Below are 24002 nucleotides of genomic sequence, written 5' to 3'. Positions count from 1 at the left end.
GCAATTGGACTAGACAAACAAGTGAAATCATAGGAAAGGCAAAATTGTTTGAAAAAGTTTCTGACAACCAGGACAGTTTAATGCCTTAGCCTGCCATGCTGCTGTTTGGGGGTCATAACTCTGCTGTCTTACTCATTGTGTAATGGATCCCACTGCCCTTCAGGCCTGGCACCTCCTACCCTGTTTAATGCCATGATTTCCTGTTCCTGGGTTCTTTTCCTACATAAAGAATGTATACGTGTTAGTCTTACAGACCACTTATCACAACCTGATCGTCTGATCCTCCTGTGTGCCAGGCCCCCTTGTTAACCTCGTGTGAAAACCCTATGTTTTCAGCTGTTTTCAATCCTGTGTAATGGAATATCTGTATTTAAGTCCGCATTCAAGTATGTTTCCCCAGTCCTGTCATTGAAGTCTAGTGTTTTAGTCTGATGTCCTATGGCGAAGTCGTTTTTGTTTTGCCCTAAATCTCGCTCCCAAACACATCTTAGAGAGGCCATGAGTTTATTCTCAATTTTCTCTAACAGCTTGTAACATTTAGAAGTTTTCTTTCTTCCCCCAGATTCTAATATATTTTTTTAAATAATTGATCCTATATAGAATGGTGATGTAGAATGACCAGTACCAAATCACAAACAGTTAACAACATACAGTTAGTTATTTTGGGTAATAAAAGTGTCAGGCACAATCTCTGACTTCCTGGAGTTTTTCATTTTTGTTTTACTATAAAAGTAATATGACAGCACACCTATTCTCACATATGTTTTCCTCGGTAGATCAAAAGGAAAGTGTGTATTTGTTTGTTTGGCTATTTATTATGTTACTGTTCAGCTGAATTTTCATTCCTGAGTAATTAATTTATCCTGCATACAGTTTTTACTGTCCTGCAACCTTGTACTGGATATGAAACTGAAGAAGACGGATGGGTTGATGGATGAATATACTATTTACTGGAGTAGGAGTCAATAACATTAAGAATTTTAACATTTTTATTAAAATGCCATTTTTACCACGGACATGGTATTTGAAAACGTAGCCTGCATAGTTTTTTGGTACCACTTTACAATATGCTACCCTTATACATTATTTATGAGTTATTATAGTTAGGTTTTAACACTTCATACATCATTAATAGCCAATTATAAACATCTTATAACAGTTTTATTTTTATTAATGAGTTACTACCGTTTATAACTGGCCAAACCCGGGAAATTATACCATTTAATTATTTTTTTTCTCATTTTTGCCACAGACACTTTAGTCCGTGTACGCACAGGTAGACTATCCCTGCACTAAAGCAGTACAAGTTATCTGGTGTACCCTTAATTAGCTACCTCTATCGGTAAACAGGGAACTGACAGCTTCTAGCCCTCACCCCTTTAACAGTTCTGTGTCTTTAACATCTTACCGAGTGGTAATGTGATAATAAACTCTCTCTTTCTTACTCTCTCTCCACACATACACACACAAACAGTGTCACCAACTTTGGTCAGCTGGCTGGCGTGAGACGTTCAATTCGAGACCAGTCAGCACACTAATAATACATGTATATAATAGTTTTATTAACCTGTAAATGGGTCTGCAGGGTTTGCAAACTACCACAACGAAATTGATGCAGCTGATTTTTATAATTTTATAATGAAATAATATAAATTTGACATAAGATTTCTTGTGAGACCATCAGATCTGACTCAGTCAGAAAGCGTGAGTTTGCAACCCTGTATATATAATTAATAAACTTGATTCATTCGTGGAGCGGTGAAAAAAAAAAGAAAAGAAAGGTGCAGTAGAAACATTTTTCATCTACCCATGCAATTCTCCAATCTATTTTAGCTCTTCAAATAAAAATATGTAATTCCTCTACCTCGGTTCAACAGTCTTCTTCCATATATCAAAGCCTCACCCTTACGTAAATATAAAAGTTGAGTGGAGGCGGTACTTAGTGACTACTGGTCCAATAAGAGAGCCGAACACAATTACGATGGAAAATTGGCCAATGGGAGGAACAGTTCTCTTAAGCGTGGTTTCCTGTATTAGTGGCAGGCTATAATAAAACCGCTGTTTGTCTACTACAAAAGGAAAATGTTGGGAGGCTCGTAAGTACTGGAAGTTTCCTTTCTCCTCTATTTAATAATAAACGTAATAGCGAACGCATAAATAATTTGTCTACATTTTATCATACTTTGTCATGCAAGCAAAGTAAATACTTTGTAGTAAATATGATACTTCATACATATATATTACACTTGTGACAAGAATAATAACAGGCTTTACTAAAGGTAAATTTTTTTAAAAATCACCGCGACCCTGACAATAGTAATTAGATGGATTGATAAAAATCAAAAGTTTTTTTGAATGCTTAACATATATGTACAATTACAACAAATTCTATCTTCTATTTCAGTATAATATCGCGCTGTTTACTGACGTAGGCGTTCTTGGGGGCGGGTTGTAGACTGCGGTATGTGGGTAGGCTACTAGGTGACAGCTAAGCAGAACGTCAAACAAAATAGGCGGAGAAGTCATACGAGCCTAAAACTCGCCGTAAGCCAGAGACAGCGACACACTTAACGACAATCTTAAGAAGTAACAGTTAATTATAATTATCAGTCAAGAGGTATTGCCTGGGAGTCATACATCGCGAAAGGGATTCTGACATGCACTGGCCGAAACGTGAGTCATGTAGCATATTATTATTATTATTATTATTATTATTATTATTAGTAGTAGTAGTAGTAGTAGTAGTAGTAGTAGTAGCAGTAGTAGTTATATAATACTAATGACCGTATTGTTGTTGTTGTTGTAATGGCTTATTAAGTTCTGCATTGTTGAGGTTATTAAAATACTCGTTTTAATAATTTAAGTACACTTGAGACATCGATGTCGTAAAAAATGTGTTTCCTTTGAAGCTTCTTGGTATATATCTATTATATCTATAAGATATAAATTAACGTGACATCGTGTTTATGTTGAACGTATCATTTGTATTGACGTTTAGATGTAAGAAACCTGATTCACTAAGAGTCCGTATTTGATAAGGTGGTATTGATATAAGTCTGAAAAGAGTTATGCACGATACAAAGCTGTATTTTGGGGAAACCCTTTCAACCACCGCCCAGTCCTACCTCTGTCACTGCAGCTGTTGACTGAATTCCCCTATTCTTGGGTGGGTGTGAAACAGGAGACAAGGGTTTTCACTTTAATCCCCTTGGGGAATTAGTGTACAGGTCTACGGGGCTCACAGGAATGGGACTCGTGGTAACTGATTTAAACAGACTTTGCACCTTTAAATATGTGCACGTGCTCCTCCAGGTTCCCGTTTCTGTAATAATCGAGTCAACGTAAGAAAAAGGTCGCTGGAATCCCCGTCTACCCACGCTTTCTGACTCATAAGGGATTTCCGACAGTATTTGAATACTGTTACAACAAGTGGTCACGCACCCATGAAAGGGTATCCCAACAGCACATCGCCCACTCGCCTTATCTATACACAACAGAAGATCAGTGGCTTAACTTCAAGGAAGCTATATGTCAAGGTCTTCTAGTCACGTCATAACGTGTTTTTAGTAAACGTGTAGCCAAAACGATTGATGAAAAGAATCCAGTGAGGTGTTTGGATATGTGTGTAGCGTGTGTGTGTGAGTGAGCGGTTGTACCTTACCTTATGTTGACACAATGTCCCCACAACGTGATGAATACCCGTTTTTTTCCCCTTATGGCTCCCCATAAGGGAAAACTCAATTTAATAGAAATCTATGACTGCAATGAAAGGTTGTAATAGTCAGTGTTAGCATTTTTCCCATAGAAATTAATGAGTGGTCCCCATAAAGATATGTTTACCCAACATGTGTGTGTGTGTGTGTGTGTGTGTGTGTGTGTGTGACTAATGTAACATTTTTTCCAAATGTGAAGGTAATGTGAAGTTTGAAAGGAGAAGTTTAAAACATTGCTTTATGGTGGCTTATCAGAAACCCTGGAATTAAACAGACTACAAACAGCTGGTGTATTGGAGTTTACTAGATGCTATAGTAGCACTTTGCAGATGAAATTGAAAGTAAAAAGACTTAAAGAAACAGAAAGACTGGGGTATTACAGGGTGATTCAGCCAGGAAATTACTGAAACTACTAACATGCTGAAGTAAAGTGTATAGATAGTGTAATGTCTAATGGTGACCTTGATGAGAACAATCTCTTAAAAGAAGGATAGATGGATGTAAAACCTGAGATTGAATGTCAGTTTCTATTTTATAACACTGTAGTGAAATTATAGACTAAAGAAAGCTTTTAAAGTACATAAGATATGGAAATAAAACTTTTTTTTTTTCCTGGTGTTTATTACTCCTTTGGGACAATGATTCCTAGGATCAGTGAATAATATCCACTAAACACCCATATACAGGACTAATTATTTTTTTGCTGTCTAATTGGCAGTACTGTAATAGTACAAATATTCATCAAACACAGTGATGGCCCTGTGGCTATTTTCAAGTTAATATTGTAACTAGTATTAAGGTAATTTTAGAAGATATACCTTAAGCTAGCAGTTCGGCCTTCCTTACCATATGTTGCCCTTACCAGATACCTGTTATAATGGCTCACACAATTTCTAAATAAGCTGCAACACATTGAACATGACAGAGAAAGTTCACTATTCTCTTTTTAGGAAATTCCTGTAATCCTAAAAATCTTGCTTCCCCAAGTCCGCTTCTGATGTCTTTATAAGAGGATTCCGGTTACCTTTTACAGTAAAAAGAATGTGAATGTACTGCTGGTGGCTTTAATATTCAACGTAAGACTCTTCAACATCTCCACGAGCTCAGCGGTGTTGTTTTGTCAGTGTATCGCATAATACGGCAGTTAGGGCATGAGTAGTTACTAAAGCATAGGCAATATTGTTGTGTTCCGGGGTGAAGGCAGGAAGATGTGTGGTTTGCTGCAGTAAGCGTAACGGAGCCCGCAAGAAGGAGCGTCACAGAAAAAGAGTGAGAACATCCTCCATAGAGAGCTTCTTGTGAAGCGCAGGTGTCTCTCGCCACTGTTCCTACTGGAATACGTTCCTCACCGTCACTCCGCAGGCGGTTTCGTCTTTGCCGGAAATGTATCTTATCTCTCTTTGTTGGGGTCTAAATTTCAGAGAAACTTTGTTGGCGTCTGGAAACCTCCGATACTGGCGTTTTGTAACAAATTTGTATTTTCTTTTATCATTGGATGGAAATGAAACGTACAGACGAGACAATGCAAACAGTTATTGAAATGGAGGATGGGAAATTGCAGTCACGGAGGAAAAGGTAGTTTTTTTCGTTAACTGAAGAAGAATTTTTCGAAGTAGCGAAATGAAGTGTCTGAATGTAACCCAGAAAAATGTGTTTATGTTATGGAGAATATGTGTTACCAAACAGTGTACCAGTATGGTAGCATGTATGCAGTCATTGTCTAGCTATTAAACCAGTTACATATAAACACCTTTGTCATCAAAATATAATTAGTGGTTAGGACTATAAAATAATATTTCCAAATGTGAATATATTAAAGACACAGGCTTTCTAAACTAGACTGCTGGCTATAGCCATAGTAAGTTCTTCAGCGACATTGAAAAAGGGGCTTGAGGGTAAAATAGTTAAGTACCATACTGTAATACTGAAAGCGAGTTTTTTTTCTGCGTTTACCTATTTTAAAAAATGAAGAGGTCTACAAGACTATCTGCAGGGATCTAATTCATAGGTCCAGCATTCAATATTACAGAATAGCAGAAGCGCACTCCGCAGCCTTCATCTAGTGTATGGACATAAAAACTCTTAGTGAATGTTCTTTTATTGACATGTGTACAAAGCACAACAAAATTTCTTTCTGTTAATTAAAGTTATTACTGACGTCAAGCTAAACCTAAAAGTTCACGTCGTATACATATTAATAGCCTATTGTTATATACTTGCTTACTCAATGTAAATTAGGACTTCCAATGATCGCTAATGAAGAGCACCCACCTGGGTGCTTGTCTGTTTATCTTTCTATGTAGCTATATAATTTTTTTGTTGTTTAGTAAATGGTCGATTTATTTTTATTACATAGTAATTTAGAGAAGTCCCGGTCATTGTCCATACAGTAGACTGTACTTGAAGAGAAGTATGACATGCTGGCAGCAGAGGTTTAACCCCTGAATCAAGGGTATCTTTGTAATTTCCCCTTGATCGTTATTCTGGTCTGCTTGATCTTTGAGTAGCCTATAGCATTTATTGTAAAAGGGTTCTTTGTGAAAACCTACAGGACTCACTGCATTCTCAAACTAACCATCAGATTTTCAGTACCAAAATGCTGTTAGGGTATTTGACAATAACTCTGAGTAACTGCACTTCTCAAAATATTATTTTTATGGCAAATTTTATGTTTAATTGGAAATTATTAGTAGTATGTGATACAAGCAATATAATACAGTAGTATTTTAATTCTATGTTTTTAAATTCCTGGAAAGAATACTCAGTGACTACTATGATGTCACCCAGATGGAGAGGGGATCTGTTTGTACATATGATTTTTTATCTTTATGTGTATGATCTTTTATTTTAATAAAAAATACATTATATTGAAAGCAACCTGGTCAGGGTCATGGATTATTTAAAAAAACAATTCATTTTAATAAGTAACATCTTTGAAAGGCTACCTAGGAGAGAGTTAAACAACAATATTCTCTTTCTATTAATATTGTTCTAAATATGTAAATATTCTATTTACATTAATATTAGTAAGAATTTGAAATCTTTGCTGTAAGTATGGAAGTTTTTGGACTTATTTGTCCCAAACAGTTTTTACATTTTACATGTTAATATATTCAAAGTTTTAATGAATGCCCAGTGACCCTGTACTGAATAAGTGGTTGGAAGATGGATGGATGGATGGATGAGCTTTTTAGCAATAAGAAATGACAAACAACAACTCATATTAACATGAACATGTCTAAAATGAAACAGGCTAATGGATTGATTTGTACCTAGATGACATTCTAGACTGACTTTTAATTACTTCTGCAGCGCCAAAGGAAAATTCGTGTTCACTGCCCACTGTTAAGAAACTCCTGGAGCAGAAGAGGAAGCGAGAAACAGCTACTTCCCCATCTTCCTCAACCTCCTCATTCTCATTAGTGACCACTTCAATTGCCACTGCTTCTGTCCCTGTGAGTAGATATACCATATAGGCTATAGAGATGTAGACTATTTCTCTTCATTGCATGTATGTGTGTGAATTTGACTGAAACAATCAGTACCTTGTATGTTCTGCTGTTTGTTTGTAGGTGTCACTGCCAGAACAGGAAACCCAAACAGGTAATCACAAAATGCAATGCCAGGATAGCATTTTCACATATCATACAGTGAATATACACACTCTTTCGTCCAACTCTTTGCAAATGCACTATAATGAATCACAATTATACAGAAGTGTCTGCATTTTTAGGTGGTAACTGCAGCTATCAGGGCATCATGGGAGCTGTGGGGCCCATGTTGCCACCACCCAATAGCGCATGGAACCATCCCATCTCCCCTCAGTGCTCAAACTTGCAACAGGACTGCCTCATTCCTTCTGTGGGAGGCTACTTTAACACTGTGGCAACCTCGCTGGATTGTGGCCAGAGTCAGGCCTACAGCCCTGGGCTGACCCCAAGCTTCACAACACAGCAACCAGATTACAGTTGTGCCATGAGCATCCATCGCTATGTAAGTGCCTGCCATTGCATGTTACATGAATATATTTTTTTTGAATTCTTACAATCATAAGAATATGTGTGTGTGCGTGCACACGTGTATATACTGTGTGTGTGTATATATAATGTATGTACATAGTGCCTGACAAAAGTCTTGTCACTTAACCAAGTTGTAGGAACAACAAATAATAACTTGACCTGTAGTTAATCAGTTGGAATCAGAAATGGCTTATAAGAAAAGGCAAAGCCCTCTAGATTATGCTTATTATACCAAAATAAAGTTTTGCATCATTCATTGAGTTTTGTCATGGAATTAGGACAGAAAGGTCAACTTTTGCCGGGACAAAAGTCTTGTCATATACAAAAATAATGTAGAAATTATACATATACTTCATTTAGAATACACAAACATGCTACATTAACATCAGAACATAAAGTCATGGTGCCTTGGAAGAAAGAATTAATAACATATATGACTTCCATGAGCTTGGAGGACCGCATCCATACGTCTTGGCAACGACTGAAATAACTTGTTGATGAAGTCATCTGGAATGGCAAAGAAAGCAGTCTTGCAGGACTCCCAGAGTTGGTCTAGATTCTTTGGTTTCGTCTTCCAAGTCTCCTCCTTCATCCTACCCCAGACATGCTCAATAATGTTCATGTCTGGTGACTGGGCTGTCCAATCCTGGAACACCTTGATCCTCTTCAGTTTCAGGAACTTCAATGTGGAGGCTGAAGTATGAGAAAGAGCGCCATCCTTCTGCAGAATTTGCCCTCTCTTATGGTTTGGAATGTAATAGCTTCAGGCTGTTGATGTTGCCATCTACTCTGCAGATCTCTTGAACACCCCCATGCTGGATGTAACCCCAAACCATGATTTTTCCTCCACTAACTTGACTGTTTTCTGTGTGAATTTTGAGTTCATGCGGGTTCCAACAGGTCTCCTGCAGTATTTGCGGCATTTGGTATGTAGTTCAATGGATGATTCGTCAGAAAAATCAACCTTCTGCCACTTTGCCACTGTCCATCCTTGCTGCAAGCTGTGGGCCTTGGCAAATTCAACATGCTTTTTATGTTGCGTTCTCGTTAATGCTGGTTTCTGAGCACTAATTTGGCCATGGAGACCACTGCGTGCGAGAATTCGAGAAACTGTTCTTGTAGACACAGCGGTTTCTGGTGACCGGTTCTGATGTAGCTATGCTGCAATTGAAAAAGGGTTGGCCCTGGACTTTCGAAGCAACAAACGGTCCTCTCAAAGAGTTGTCTTACAGGGTCTTCCTGACTTGGGCTTGTCATGAACATCACCAGTTTTTTCAAATATTTTTTGAATCCTCTCCACTTGACGTTTGGACACATTAACGATGTCTGCCACCTCAGCAGCAGACTTGGTCTGTGGTTGAATCTTTGGCATGTTGTCAGAAGTTAGGTTGCACTTCAAGTGAAGGTCTGGTGTTCTTGGGGTTCTTTTTATACACACCTGGGATTATGTTAATTACAATATTTGTCACAGGTGAACCTCTAATCTGTGATTGGTTGAATCATTAAAAGACATGACAAGACTTTTGTCCTTGCAAAAACAGGTTTTATGGACTTTAACAAGCTGTGAACATCAGGACACTTTTTGACTGTTTCATTTTGCACCCAGTTATTAATGTGAAAGCCCTTGGCATTAAATTGATCCATTCATTGTAACAATTGATTGATTAGAAATAAAGTTATATGTCTTTTTAAATTACTATGTCCTTATGTGACAATACCTTTGTCAATGACTATATATATATATATATATATATATATATGTATGTATATGTATGTATATATATATGTATTCCTATGTTGTTTTTTGGTTCTCTCCTTAGTTAGAATGCCCCATGACAGTGACCCTCTCTGGTTCAGTTCACTCGGGGGTGCAGCAGTCTCTGAGTTACTCTTGGACACCTGTAAGTAGCCTCCATAGTCATGGGGCTCCAAGCCCTCAGGGATTCGGGGAAGAGATGGATGCTGGGAAACTGGATGAGGCACGAATGTCCCTTCAGGCAATGGACTACAGTAAGAAGATGTGGCAGGATGAAGATGGAGACACGTAAGTGGCAGAGATAGTTAAGCAGGATTAATTCACATTCCAAAATAGAGCATGGTCTGAGGTAGACTTAAAGTAAAGTTCTAGATACTTCTCTAAGCCAATTTAAAGTTAATTTCAGGTCAAGGATGCATATACTCAAATTTGAGTCCAAAAGGTAAATTTCTCTGTGTATGAAGCATAAGAGACTTTCCCGTTTTAGAGATATAACTGTTGATGAATCTTTGTGTCACGCAGTTTTACTCCTCAACAAAGGTATATGAGGAATAAAGGTGTCAATAGAAGGAAAAATGAATTACCCCAATTTAACTCATGGGGACCTTTGCCATGTTGGGATGGTACAGCTTCAGATAACCAGTTATTTGGCTCCTTTCAGGATCCTGCATATCTACACGGCAAAGGGGCTGAGGGAGTATGCTTTTGCAGCTGCGGAAAACTTGCGGGACCTCGGCAAGCTAGATTCCAAAGAACATAAAGGAAAGGTATGTCCCATATGTGAGCATCCATACAGAAGTACAAGTAATAAGACTGAAAATTTACAGAAATTATGTTACTGCAAAGTAGCAAAAGTATGTAAGTAAATTAATAACAAATGTCGTTCACGCAAATTACCATGAATTAAACAAATCCAGTAAAAATGCATTGTTTTTAATAATGCTTGACTAACAATGCATTACATTTAATAATGTTTCAATGTTTAGAGGCTGTTATTTCATGTTAATGTACATCTAAACATCAAATATTTCAATTGAAAATGTTTGAGCTGTAATTTCGTTGGTAAAATAATCAATGCAAAAATATTTGGTTTCAACAATTCAGCTACAAAATATACAGTTTATTTTACCAACTAAAAAAGTTCATTTTTATAATTCAATCACCTGAAATCAATTCATTCCCTTTCGCCTCGAAATAAATTTCAAGACACCAAATTCAGTTGGAAACATTCGAAGTGTTTTAATTCCATCTTCATAATTCAAGAGATAACATTCAGTCCTTTTATTTTTGCTTTACAATTACGCCACCAAAAATTCAGTGATTTAAAAAACGGGGTGAAATTCAACTTTCTACATCTGGGACTAGCAGGATGAGCAGTTGAGTGCTGATAGAGTTCTTGGTCAGATCCAGACTCAACAGTGAGCGTATGATAAGCACAAGGTCAGTTGCACTATTTGAGAGAACGGTAAATTTTCTTTGTGTTATCGCGGACATGAGTGTCCCAAAGTCAGCTACTGTCCTCTCCCTTCAATCCAGCTAGTTATAAAACTTACCAGCACAAATTAATGGAATGATGTTGTATGCGGAAAACGAAAGATCGATCTGCTAGACAGATTATTTATATATTTAAATGTCACCAGTTGTATCAATGTACCTTGCGAGGCCAGTACTTTGAAAACTCTTTAACATACAGCTGCCATCCGTCACATATTTTATGAAACGGACTGCAGCTGTTTACTTATCTCCTATTGTAAAATATGTTGCGTCCCATTTTGAACCAATACTGGATGTGAGTTATCTGTATTTTTGGATCGGTAAAGTTTATGATTGGGGACCCCAGAGGAAGACGTGTCCCTTATTTCTTGAGATAATGTTGAATGCGCCACTGAAATTTCTTGCCCCTCACTATGGAGAATGGCTAGTTGTCCAATGCAGTCATTTCCATTATTTTAATAGTTTTGTCTTTTGCTCTGTACCAGGGGACCAGCCCATTAGTGCTAAACACCTCTTATTATGCAGGTTCTAGATTCTCAGTTATGGAACACAGCTCCAATGATACTTAAAGCTAACTTATTCAATCTCCAGCACAAAAACATTTAGCAGGTAAGCTTACAAACAACAAAGAATAGTACAACCAAAAATCCTACAATGCTGTCGCATGATAATAGGAAATGACCATATCAGAAATAACTAATAAACCGTAATTTCAATTTTGTTGTTCAAGTGACAATGACAATAAAGATTATATCTTTATCTTTATCTTTAATTAATGGGCCTATGATAAAACACCCTATAGGAAATACTGTACCATTATGTCCCTTGATTTGGGCTGATCGTCAGCAGGTCCCTTGCAACGACATTGTGCAGTCTTGAACCAAACCATGGTGTTTTGTGCCTGTATGTTTTCCTTCCACTAAAACCAAAATAATGTTTATAGTTTCTAAGTAGGGAATTTTTCAGATTTGATTTTCAAAATGTAATCTCTGGACTTTGAAGATTAGTTTATTTTTTTTTCCTGCTAAGTGCATGACTAGAATTTTTTACACCATTTCCTCATAGACTGTATATGTAAAGTAAATTCATGATTGCATTTGCATTTAATCTTTTTTTTCTTTTTTTCTTTTTCTTCCCCCAGACTGCTCTGCTGGTAGCGGCGACAGCAAATCAGCCACTAATTGTCCAGGACCTTCTTTTGCTGGGGGCGGACGTCAATGCCTGTGATGATAAGGGTCAGACTGCACTCCACCTAGCAGCTACCTATGGATTCCCCAGAGTAATGCAGGTGAGGCAAGTGACAAGTATACAAACATCGAAGACTTTTAATTTAGTTGATGAAGAATATTTCTTTTTTCTATTTTTCTCACCCATATTACTCCAGAGTCTCATGCTTTCAACTTATACATATTTAGCATTATTAGGAATAAAATAATAGGAATTTTATTAGCCATTCATTTTTTTCCATATTGTACCTCTTGTATTGTTTTGTGCATACCATATCTATACTAGCAGTCCTTCCTTCATTTTTATACATTTATCATTAAAGTGCAGGCTTCATTCCTAATGATATAGCAGTATATAAGAGTGCTGACCGCAAAGAAGAATCTATTAAAAATAACAAAACAGGTCATACATTGCTTGATATTGTTTAATTAATTGAACATCACAGCAGATACATCAAAACACATCTATGCTGTGACATTCAGTTAATTAATATCAAGCAAAATGCAACCTGTTTTTATTATTCTTCATACATTTATCAGTAACACATCCACTGTGTATTTAACAACTGGATTGTATATGACCCTTGTCTTGTCTTAAGTGTGTACTGTATGTATCTGCTGTATGCACAAGAGCTATTGACAACTGAAGACAATTTCCTGTGTGTGCAAACACTGGCCAAATAAAACTGATTTTTGATAAATCTGAAATATTGTAACAGAGATTATGTAGGTAATAAATGTATTTTTATGCACTTTAACTATTTGGTTCAGTGCCATGTTTAGCACTGTTGCCTCACACCTCTGGGGTTTGAGCCTTCTCCATGGCTCTATGTTTGAGGAATTGGCATGTTTTTCCTGTGTCATTGTGGGGTTTATTCTGGGTGCTCCAGTTTTCCCCCACAGCCCAAAAACATGTTGAAATTAAGTGGAGTGGCCAAATTGCATACAGGTATGAATTGAATTGAATTTTGAATTAGGTGAGCAGTGTCAACACACCACAGCACACAGTGCACAACAACGAAATGTGTCCTCTGCATTTAACCCATATGTGACTTTCGTGACATAGCAAGGGGCAGCTAATTCAGCGCCCGGGGAGCAGTGCTTGGGGGCGGTACCTTGCTCAGGGTACCTCAGTGGTGCCTTGCTGGTCGGGGATTTGAACCTGCAATCTTTCAATTACAAGTGCGCTTCCTTAACCATCAAGCCACCACTGCCAATGGTGTTAGTGTACCCTGTGATGGGTTGTCGCCCCATCCTGGGTTATTACCTGCCTTGCACCCGTAATCTCTGGGATAGGCTCCAGACCCCCTGCGACCCTGTACAGGACAAACAGTTTCAGAAAATAGATGGATGGATGGATGGATGGATGGATGGATAGATGGATGGATGGCTATTTGGTTGAACTAAGGGATAACTAATAACTGGCAGTTTACAAATGCAGCAAACATCTCAAAATGTGTCTTGACAAAGATTGACTAGTCTTAATTTACAGGCCAGTAACTCAACATTTAAAAGTGGCATGTAGAAAAATATTATTAATACTGATTGTATTTCTCAGACAATTCTTTCCACGGGACTGAATGTGAACCTGGAGGCTCGCAATTTTGAAGGTAAATGCTTATTTGTATATTTATTTACAAAATATGAAATACTGTTTGTATTTGTACAGCATTTAATAAATAACACTTGTTAAATGCTTCAGTGGTAAACATACCTGCTATCTCTCTCATTCTCCTACACATATTTTATGTCATAATGAAAGCTGATGTTTCTTCGAAAACTGATGGGTCACAGATGTAATGATCCATTAAGGCTGAATTTGCCAACAGGTTACATTGGCCATTTTAAGGTTTTGTTTGTCCTTTGACTGCCTAATAACACACATAATAAAAGACCAGGATTCAAAGGCAGGACAATCACCAAGAATCACATCACCAAGGAATATTTAGTAGCGAGGAAATTTCACGAATGGATTAATGAATTGCACAGGTGGCATCCTATCACGGTGCCACGCTTGAATTCACTGAGCTCCTGAGAGCGACCCATTCTTTTGCAAAGGCTTGTAGAAGCAGTCTGCATGCCTAGGTGCTCTATTTTACACACCTGTGGCTATGGAAGTGATTGGAACACCTGAATTAAATTTTTTGGAGGGTTGTCCCAATACTTTTCGCAATGTAGTGTATGATGATCATTGCATTTATTTCAATTTATCTGTCAGGCAATCAAAGAGTATTTCTGGTTTCATAATAAAGTATGTAAGTATAAATTTCTGCCATGTAACATAAAATAATATGCATGCATTATGTGATTATGAATTTGAATATCCAAATGAGTTCAAAGCTGGTGCAGTGTGTAATGTCTCTGTCATATGCTAAATATCACAAATGTTTTTGGTTTGACCCCATTTATATGCAGTTCTTCCAATGTTATGATTTTATTTGTCATATTGTACAGCATGACAGATCCATGACACTATGCTTGATAGAGTCTGTTCATCAATTCTCTGTTTTTCTGTCTTTCTTTACCCCAGGGCTGACTCCCCTGCACTGTGCAGCCATCTCCCACAGTGCCACCATGAAGTCCTTTTTTGCCCCAATGACTGACCTGTCTGACTCCAGCTTGCACAGCCTGGCTGAAGACAAACTCTCTTGCATCCAGCTTCTGCTCAGTTCTGGAGCCTCCCTGCTCAGCCAGGTGAGGCCATGCATCCTGGGGGACACCCAGACAGTCCCCAGTTTGGAACTGAAATGAAGCAAAAATGTGGACTATCTGGGGGGAGCCTTTTTTAACCTAAACTAGCACCAGTGAACTGCATGCTGCCATTGTGAAAATGAAAGCAGTGCTGACTAAGCCAAACCCAGATATTTCATGTATCATGGAACAATTATTGTCCCTGTTGGACACTAGAGTAGTCTGTGAGGCCTAGTCACCTTTAGGGACAGCATTTGGTACAAACTACATGATTTATATTCGATTAATGAACCCTTGACCAAGGCCCTTTATGACATTTGTTCCAGGAGTGCTGCACCCTGGCGAACCCTGCAGTCTGACCCCATATCTCTCACCTGTTTATGTGTCTTTGTATTTAATGGATAACTAGATGGGATAGTTTCCCCATAAGGATGAATGAATTATCTTTAGTCTATTCCAGTGGTTTTCAACCTGTGGGCCGCGACGGTATTGCAGGGGGGCCGCCAATTATTATTAATAGAAATTGTAATATTGTTAATATAATAAAAAATGTCTAGTCAAAATCAAATAAATCATAATTTGATATATAATTAAAATTTATTCAATACATTACCAGTTTATTCAATAAAGACCATTAACAGCCTTGCTTCCAAGTACTTAGTTAACCCGACACAAAAAGCGGGATCGTTTAAATTCTTTTGCAGTGGGCCGCGGAAACATATGAGTTTGGCTGTGTGGGCCGTGAGTTAAAAAAGGTTGGGAACCACTGGTCTATTCTATTCTATTCTATTCTATTCTAAAAATGACATGATGTGAGTGACATGCCTCTGTATATGGTATATGATGTGCAGCTCATGCAGTTTGTGCATCCAGTGCCTTTCTTGTCTTTAGTCATAATAGTGTCTGTCATTTACCAGGACATCAAGAGCAACAAGACAGTTCTACACCTGGCTGTGAAGGAAGGCAATGTAATGCTGGTGCGAATCCTGCTGCAGATTAACCTGGCAGACACACAGGCTTTCGTTAATATGAAGGTTAGTGGCTATCACGTAGTGTTGTAGTTCTCGAGACCGGTCTTGGTCTCGAGACCAATTTTTTGTGGTCTCGGTCTTGTCTTGGTCTCGACTCTATTTGGTCTCGGTCTTGTCTTGGTCTCGACTCTATTTGGTCTCGGTCTTGTCTTGGTCTCGGACATAGCGGTCTCGATGGGATGGGGAAAAAAAGAGAAAACTGCACATCCTCACAGAACAGTATCATTATTTATTACGCGCCTCAATTCAAATGCAACCAGTCAGATGCATCCATTTCAAAAACGTTACATTTTATACATTTTCTCCACGGACACTGCCAGTGCTTCACAGTCCACAAACATCATACACATCGTATCATACATCGGCAAAAAAATGTCCGAAAATGTCCGTGAAGTCTATAGCATAGTTATTATTCAAATAAATTAGGTATTTTACATTGATTAGAAAGCACGGTCTTGGAGGTGCAAGTCAATCTGGAGGCTCATTCTCTTCAATTCAAAGCAAAGGATCATTACATAGCTGTATTCATAGCTTACCCGAGGCCTCTGTCCCTGGTATAAGAGACTTAATATGAACATCTTTCTGGTACATCCCATCTCTTTCCCTTGACGAGGTCTGATAAAATGGTTATAGGAGAGGATTGCTGAGAATATTATTTTCCATCAGGTCTCGTAACTATGACAAATCTGGGAGATTTTAAATGAGAGACATATGGACATACGGACAATATAATTGAAAAGATAACATGAATTTGATTTAACGAGTAATGACACTTTACAGCAATGCCTTTTTTCTCTATAGTTGATCTGGGTAATGTGATGTCGATTCTAGCCCTAGTCTGTTTTCGGTCTTGGTCTTGGTCTCGACCAGTCTTGGTCTTGGTCTCGCCTTAGTGTGTCTTGGTCTTGGTCTTGGACTTGGTCTTGGTACCCTCAAGTCTCGGCAGTGTCTTGGTCTTGATACCCTCCGGTCTCGGCAATGTCTTGGTCTCGGTTTAGGCGGTCTTGACTACAACACTACTATCACGGTACTGGAACAAAGACCACTGAATGCAAGCTAGACTGAAGATTCAAGACCAGGGACCAGCATTCACCAATCTGCAGGGATGTTTTATGTGAAAGTCTGTACGGCACGGAAATTTAGGTGAGGTTCATTTAACATGCCACATATTCCCCATCTCAGAAGTGGAAATTATAAGGTCCAGAAAGTAAAAATTTAGACCAAGGTTTTGAATTGAGTACTCTATTCAAATCTTGGTTTGAATTTTTACTTTCAGGTCCTGAAATCTCTACTTCTGCCATGTCCTAATTTAAGATGTTCTTTCCTCTTGGCCCCAACACATTCTCTCGACTATAACTTTTCCCTAATTGGTCCAGCATGCTCAATAAAGGTTCCAACAGTAGCCTCACTGACAGTCTTCAGTTTAGAGTTACTAAGAAAAGACAGACAAACCTCCAGAGTTTGATACAGGAGGAAAAAAACCCTCAGGAAAGTCAAAGGTCAACTGGCCTTTGACTAGTGCTGTGTTTTATCAAGCTGTCTGCTGGTCAGCATTCTCTCTTCCCCCCATACATACAGCCCCCACTTGTTTTCGTTCCTCTTTCCCAGTGTTATTCTCATTTCCACTTCACACTCCCCTTCCCCTGAAAGAGTACCTATTCCTTCCTCATACCTCCACATCACATGACTTTGTTAGCTGTCTCACCCAGAGCAGTTCTTCACATTACACTCTAAGGGTGATGCTTTCTCATTTCTCTCTCTGCCCCCTACTGTAGGCGCATGGTAACACTGCTCTGCACATGGCAGCCGGCTTGCACAGTAGCTGCCACCAGGAGGAGATGATCCGCTTACTGCTGAATCACGGAGCTGATCCCAGCATCCGCAACCTGGAGAACGACCAGCCCGCGCACCTGCTGCAGAGTGGGGAAAAGGGAGAACAGGTGAGCCACCCCACCCATTTCAGCGCAAAGATTGTGATCTTTGCTATCCTTGTTATCTGCAAGAAAGGAAATTATCATTTAAGCTTTATGGTCTTTGACTAATTGGACTGTCTAGTCATTTTGTTGGATATGACTGATTATCTGAATTTTTTCTTGTTTTCTGATTAGCTGAAGTTCCTCCTCAAAAAGCGAAATGCTGCCTCTCGACGGCGTATTACATCCTTACAGGACCAAGAGTGACATGGACTGCTTTCCAGTCCCATCGTTTTTCCCTCTTCCCTACTAAAGAAGGGGGATCTAATCGTATCTTCTTATGAGGACCATTTTCATACACCTCTAATTTATTCTAGAGTGTATTTCCACAGTGTATGATCAGACAGTTATATTCTTTTTTCTTTTTTGAAGAAAAGTTACTTAAAATTTTCTGTCTGAAATATAGTGTATCTAGTGAAATTTCAAACTGACCTTTCAGTTATTTGGCTGCACTTTGTTTTTTCTAAAGGTTAAATCTACTGTCAGTCCTGTGTTTTTTTTCCAAAGAACAAGTAATGTTAATGGGCTGATTATCATGTGAGTGATTCATTAGTACTAGATTTTTTCTTAGAATTTCTTCATGTTCACATCAATTGATAATGTTTGCTTTATTTATTGGCTAAAACATACTTTAGTTTTATAGGAATATGTCAAAATATATATTGAGGTGAAAGGGACATGGACAATATGTCCAAAATAAATCATTTGAAGTCATATGTTAGGACTTTTACAGAGAGAAACTCTGGGTTTTGTATTCTATGTCTGATTTCTGAGAAATCGCTGAATAATGGCAAGTATCATTATTACTATCTGAAACCATATTGGTTCATTGAAATAATGTATCATAAGCATGCATCACACTGTATCAGTGTGCTAGTGCTTCACAAATCAAACCTCAATTGTTAAATACAATTATTTTTATTTAAATCAAGGGAACCTGTGCCTTAGTTCTTTAACTTTTCCAATTTTTCCTGTGGGATCCATGTTATTTATAACATCCTTGTGGTGTGACTGCATTTGCATGATTTTAGGAGGCACGAGAATCTTTGGTTCGGCAATTCCAATCCTACCTTGTCTGCCGCTAGGAAATGTAATATACTGTGCCCTCCACAATTATTGGCACCCCCTCTAAAGATTTGTAAAAAGGGTTAGTAAAAATCCACCTTTTGGTGAAGTAGTTTCATATCACACTGAAAAAATTAGAAAAATCCAACCTTTTCTTAAAATAAATTTATTGAAAGAAAAACAAATCCTTCATCAAGAAATAATTATTATCAACAAAAACACATATGTGCTACGATTAATGGAACCCCTGCTTTTAATTTTATAAGGTTAGAGAATACCAAGCAGAGCACCTGAGTCCATTCCTCTTTACAGAATCTCTCCAGATCATCCAGGGTCCTAAGCCATCTCTTGTGCACTATCCTCTTCAGCTCAGCCCACAGGTTTTCTGTGGGGTTCAGGTCAGGGGACCATGGCAGAAGCTTGATTCTGCGGTCAGCTAACCATTTCGACATGTGCTTAGGATCACTGTCTAGCTGGAAGATCCAATGACGGCCCAATTTTTCTTTCCTGGCAGAGGCAGCCAAATTTTGATTTAAAATGTCCTGGTATTTCATGGAGTCCATAATGCCATGTACCCTAGCGAGGTCTCCAGGGCCTTTGGAGGAAAAACAGCCCCACAGCATCACAAAACCTCCACCATATTTTGCATTTGGGATAAGGTTCATTTCATTATAGTTATCTTTGTTTTTACGCCAAACCGAACTTATGTTTATTGCCAAAAAGCTCCATTTTTGTTTCATCAGACCATTGAATTTGGTTGCAGTCAAAGTTGTAGTAGTGTTTCGCAAACTCCAGGTGCTTAAGTTTGTGGTTAACTGACAAAAAAAGCTTTTTCTGGCATACCTTCCAAATACTCTGTTAGCAAGAAGGGGGAGTCTGATAGTTTTTTTAGAGACGTGGTAACCCCAAGATTTTACTTGGTCTTGTAATTCACCAACAGTCATCCTTGGGGGAAAAATAAACTTGGTTCCTCTTCCAGGCAGGTTTGTAACAGTTCAAGTTGTCCAATATCTCTTATCTTTCCCATGTTGATGGATGACTAAGGGAATTTGGGCTCAGTGTCACCTCATGTTCATATCCCTGTTAAGCAGGAAGTCATGGATTACAGCTTGATGGTTCCTATTCACTCCACTCAGCTCAAAGATGTACAATTTACAGGAGAAACATGCTTCAGTTACATTGTGTTCACTATAATTTCCATGGGGGCCAATAATCGTGGCAAATGTGTTTTTGTTAAAGATATTTTTTTTTTTTTCTTGGAATGAATTTGTGTTAGTGAAAGGTTGGATATTTCTAAATTTTTCAGTGTGACACGAAACTGCTTCATCAAGGTGGATTTTTCTTAACCCTTTTTACAAATCTTTACAAGGGGTGGCAATAATTGTGGAGGGTGCTGTATAAAGGTGAAATTCGTTTTGATGGAGAAAAAGGAAAAATCTTTGATCTCCCTTGAGATTAGGCAGGTATGATTCTTGTACATAACAATCAAGTTTTACCTGTTTCTATCTTATGATTTCTGAATTTAAGATTACTTGTTAATTTGCATAATCTTTTTGTGCAGTGTTAATATTGTCATGCAAGGGCTAAGCATAGGTATCAGCTTAATTATACAGAAGATAAACCATTCATTTGTGATGAAGTACATAAAGTGAGCTTTATAACATTTAGGGTGTTCTTATACCTATGTTGAAAGGATGCTAAGATCTGTGCAACCTAAGGTAAATTAGATGTCTATATCCATCCATCCATCTATTCATCAAACTGTAGTTTCAGTGGTACACTACTGATTGTCTATGATTGTGTTTGAGTCCTTTTACACATTAATTATGTATCGAATAACGTGCATGTTATGCATGCATAATTTCTTTGTTCTGGACAGAAATTAATCAGTTTTGACACTGAACAAAAAGTGAGTCTAGACAGCAGTACAGACAAACTAAATGTCAGTTTTTTGACATATATTTATTATGCATAAAGTAAAGAAATAGAAATAAGAAGAGCATTCTAGGAATTTAATAGTTAAACATGAAACAATACATTTTTAGTGCAGCTTGGGGAAAAAATATGTTTTACAAAAATTGCAATTTTCCTTGAAATTATACACTGCCCGGTCAAAAAAAAAAAAGTTGCCTTTTGAATTTTGCCTTTAGCTTTGATTATGGTGGACATTTGTCATGGCATTTTTTCCACTGGCTTATGCAACATCTCACCCTTTATTTTCATCCAGATTTGCATATATTTCTCATCAAGATCCTGTATTGACAAGTGAGTTGAACCACTCCATAAAACCTCCTTTATCACATCCCAAAGACTTTCAATGAGGTTAAGGTCACAACTCTGTGGTAACCAAGTCATACGTAAAAATGATTCCTTATGCCCCCTAACCAGTCTTTGACAATTCAAACCGAATGTATCTTGGTATTCTTGTCCTGGAATATGCCCATGCCAACGGAAGAAAAAAATGGATGGAGGTGTAACCTGGCCATTCAGTAGATTCAGGTACTCAGCTGACTTTATTGCTGCATAACGTTGCTGGACTATAATAATGATCCTCTCATTGGCTCTTAAGTATTTGCTGATATAAATTCAAATGGCGACCTTTTTTTTTGGCTAGGCAGTGTATAAGAAGGATGCTGTGTTATAAGAACGTTTGGTCTTCCAATGCAAATTTCTTATCTGTGGTTGCAAAATTAAATGTTGAAATGCTTAATTTACAGTAAGTTTATATTATAATGCTGAATGTATTCCTAGCATAATCAATCTTCACCAGCAGCATTAAAATTTCTTCAGTAATACGATTGCTTTGTGTTTCCTCAGTTCCTTTATTTTCTCATGCTTTTGATATATTCTCTTTTTTTGGCTAGTCTCATGGCCCATTTGTTCTGAAGTACCAGTTCTGAAGGTACATCCAAGATATACGAATATGCTTGGAATCATGTCACTTCTGTTCCAAAACTAGCTTAAGTTGTACACAATTTTAGCTCATGCACAGTAGTAATTATTTAGGTTACGATATGTACAGTATGTGAGCCCTTACATTCATAAACATGCCATCTTGATGAAAAGTTGTCTGTTGAAAATGCATTTATATCATTTAAGCTTTGCGTGTCCAATATTAGATGCAATACTTAATAAATGTATGGTTATAAAACATAAAACATCCCACAACTTTGTATTATATAACAACAGCAGTGACTCAGTTAACCAACACTCACTTTCATGTGTAGATAAATGGTGATTTCATTACATATTTACTAATTTGCCAAAAGAGGTATAGCAGCATGAAGGGAAGGGAAAATGTGACTCCTTTTCCAGCAATAAAAATCATGACATTACTTAGTTTTCCTCTGGGGCCACCAAAACCTCCCAGAAATGAGTAATGCGATAGCTCAAAACACAGTTCATAAGTATTAGGACAGACATGGAGCTTGTAGTGTACTTAATCCAAAGAGGCTTTATAATAATGAATATTTGCTAGTAGGGCTGGGCATTTAATCAAATTTTAGTTTCAGTTACGTTTTGGCTTTCAATGATTATCAAAAAAAATAATTGTGATAAAACAACTATTGTACCACATTTCATTTCACAATGATTTTGTCTTGTGTTATAAATTTAGTGCACCCCTTTCCAGCTCCTTTTGATTTGTTTCTCGTACATATTTAGTGTTTTGTCAGGGTCATCTGACCCTGTCCTACAAGTTCTGTTTTGACCAGGAGGTCCCTGGTCATCCCGTTCCTTCTTCCATCTTTTAGTCCCTTAGCCTAATGGGTTGAGTGTGTCGCTCAGAAACCATTAACCTTCTGGTCATGGGTTTAAGGCTGGTCAGGGGCCAGTCTCACCTGTTTATTTTTATTTACTGTTTTTGTTACCTTGTTTTGTTTCCAGTTACAGGTTTGCCCTGCTTTTTGTCCTGTTCACTTCCAGGCCTGTTTGTATTTTAGTTCCATGTTACTTATCCTAGTGTAGTATTCCCAGTGTGGTTAGTGTTTCCTAGTTTCAGCGTTTGTTCAGCGTTTGTTAGAAATCCCTAGTTCTGTGCTCATTATTGTAACTCACCCCACCTGTTGCTTGTTGCTCTCTCGGTTGATTGTTTAATTGTCATGTTCCACACCTGCCCTCTCGTTAGACAGTTACCTGTTTCCATTTAAATGCCTGCATCTGCTCTGTTCCTGTTTAGTTTTGACCCCCTGTGGTCCTTCTGTTTTGTAGTCATTTTTTAATTTCAATAAATGAATGATATTTCCAAAGTCAATGTGTAATTGTGTTAAGTAAATGTGACTAAGATTTTTGCCATAATCTAGCAGCCCTAGCCACTACATTATTGCTTAAAGTAAGACTCTCAGATTATGAAATGACTAATGATCAGCACAAGGGAATGCATGGTTTAGCTGGGGCAGTGTCTGCCTCTGCAGGTTAGGGATCTGTGTCCTTGTTGAAAAGCTCAGTGGTTAAAATCACATGGTTGGGATATTAAGCATGTTGGGCCCTTTTGCAGCCATGTTTGTCTATATTTCACATAGAGCATGATATGATATGTAAGAATCAAAGAATTCCTATGTAGTTGTACAAATTACAAAACATAGCATGATATTTGACTGCAGAATTGATGCTCGTCTGTATGTTGTGGATCTCCAGCCCGATGAAATCAACAAAATGCTGATATCTGATCTTCCACACTCCAGTCATCTGCTCCCTTTGCACACCTGTGTCATTATACTGTCTGAGGAGGGACTGCAAGAAACGAAGTGGTTAGTGGTTCTAAAGCAACTGGTGGTGGCTCTATAATGACTCGCTCAATCACCACAAGATCTCACCTTCTGTCTTTGGTGGCAGGGAGCCTTCGACAGGGCTTGTGCTGTAACACAAAAAATTGCTTATTTTGATTGTGCATGGCTACTTCAAGAGCAATGTCTTGAATGGGAAGCAATGTGATTTGAGGTAGCCTAGTAGTGTTAATAAAGACAGTAACTCGAGTCACATTCACAGGGGATCTACTTCAGGCAAGCCATTAATAATTAAAACAACCCTACGTGT

General features: G+C 38.0%; 1 protein-coding gene across 4 annotated transcripts; it reads left to right on the top strand.

Moving 5' to 3' along the window:
* The first annotated feature begins 2027 nt into the window (after positions 1 to 2027).
* LOC140592637 (NF-kappa-B inhibitor delta-like) lies at positions 2028 to 23215 on the top strand. Of its 4 annotated transcripts, none has more exons than XM_072716473.1 (12): positions 2028 to 2096; positions 7026 to 7168; positions 7286 to 7316; positions 7447 to 7706; positions 9553 to 9776; positions 10150 to 10255; positions 12124 to 12270; positions 13767 to 13818; positions 14739 to 14902; positions 15817 to 15933; positions 17706 to 17870; positions 18039 to 23215. In XM_072716473.1, the coding sequence occupies exons 4-12, from the start codon at positions 7473 to 7475 to the stop codon at positions 18108 to 18110; spliced, it is 1281 nt and encodes a 426-aa protein (XP_072572574.1). In that variant the 5' UTR covers positions 2028 to 2096; positions 7026 to 7168; positions 7286 to 7316; positions 7447 to 7472; the 3' UTR covers positions 18111 to 23215. The 4 variants fall into 4 exon arrangements, 3 of the variants coding, with proteins under 3 accessions (XP_072572574.1, XP_072572572.1, XP_072572571.1); XR_011993008.1 differs by lacking the exons at positions 2028 to 2096; positions 18039 to 23215 and adding exons at positions 2380 to 2673; positions 16929 to 17073 and having other exon boundaries at positions 17706 to 17838; XM_072716470.1 differs by lacking the exon at positions 2028 to 2096 and adding an exon at positions 2385 to 2673.
* The last annotated feature ends 787 nt before the right edge of the window (positions 23216 to 24002 follow it).

This window comes from Paramormyrops kingsleyae, chromosome 9, assembly GCF_048594095.1.
Source record: "Paramormyrops kingsleyae isolate MSU_618 chromosome 9, PKINGS_0.4, whole genome shotgun sequence".
NCBI lineage: Eukaryota > Metazoa > Chordata > Actinopteri > Osteoglossiformes > Mormyridae > Paramormyrops > Paramormyrops kingsleyae.
This window is presented reverse-complemented; position numbering and strand designations above follow the sequence as displayed.

Coding starts and splice junctions, on each gene's coding strand:
- LOC140592637 (XM_072716470.1), top strand. Junction 7,317..7,446: donor AGAACAGGAAACCCAAACAG/GTAATCACAAAA, acceptor CTGCATTTTTAG/GTGGTAACTGCAGCTATCAG. Junction 9,777..10,149: donor CAGGATGAAGATGGAGACAC/GTAAGTGGCAGA, acceptor GGCTCCTTTCAG/GATCCTGCATATCTACACGG.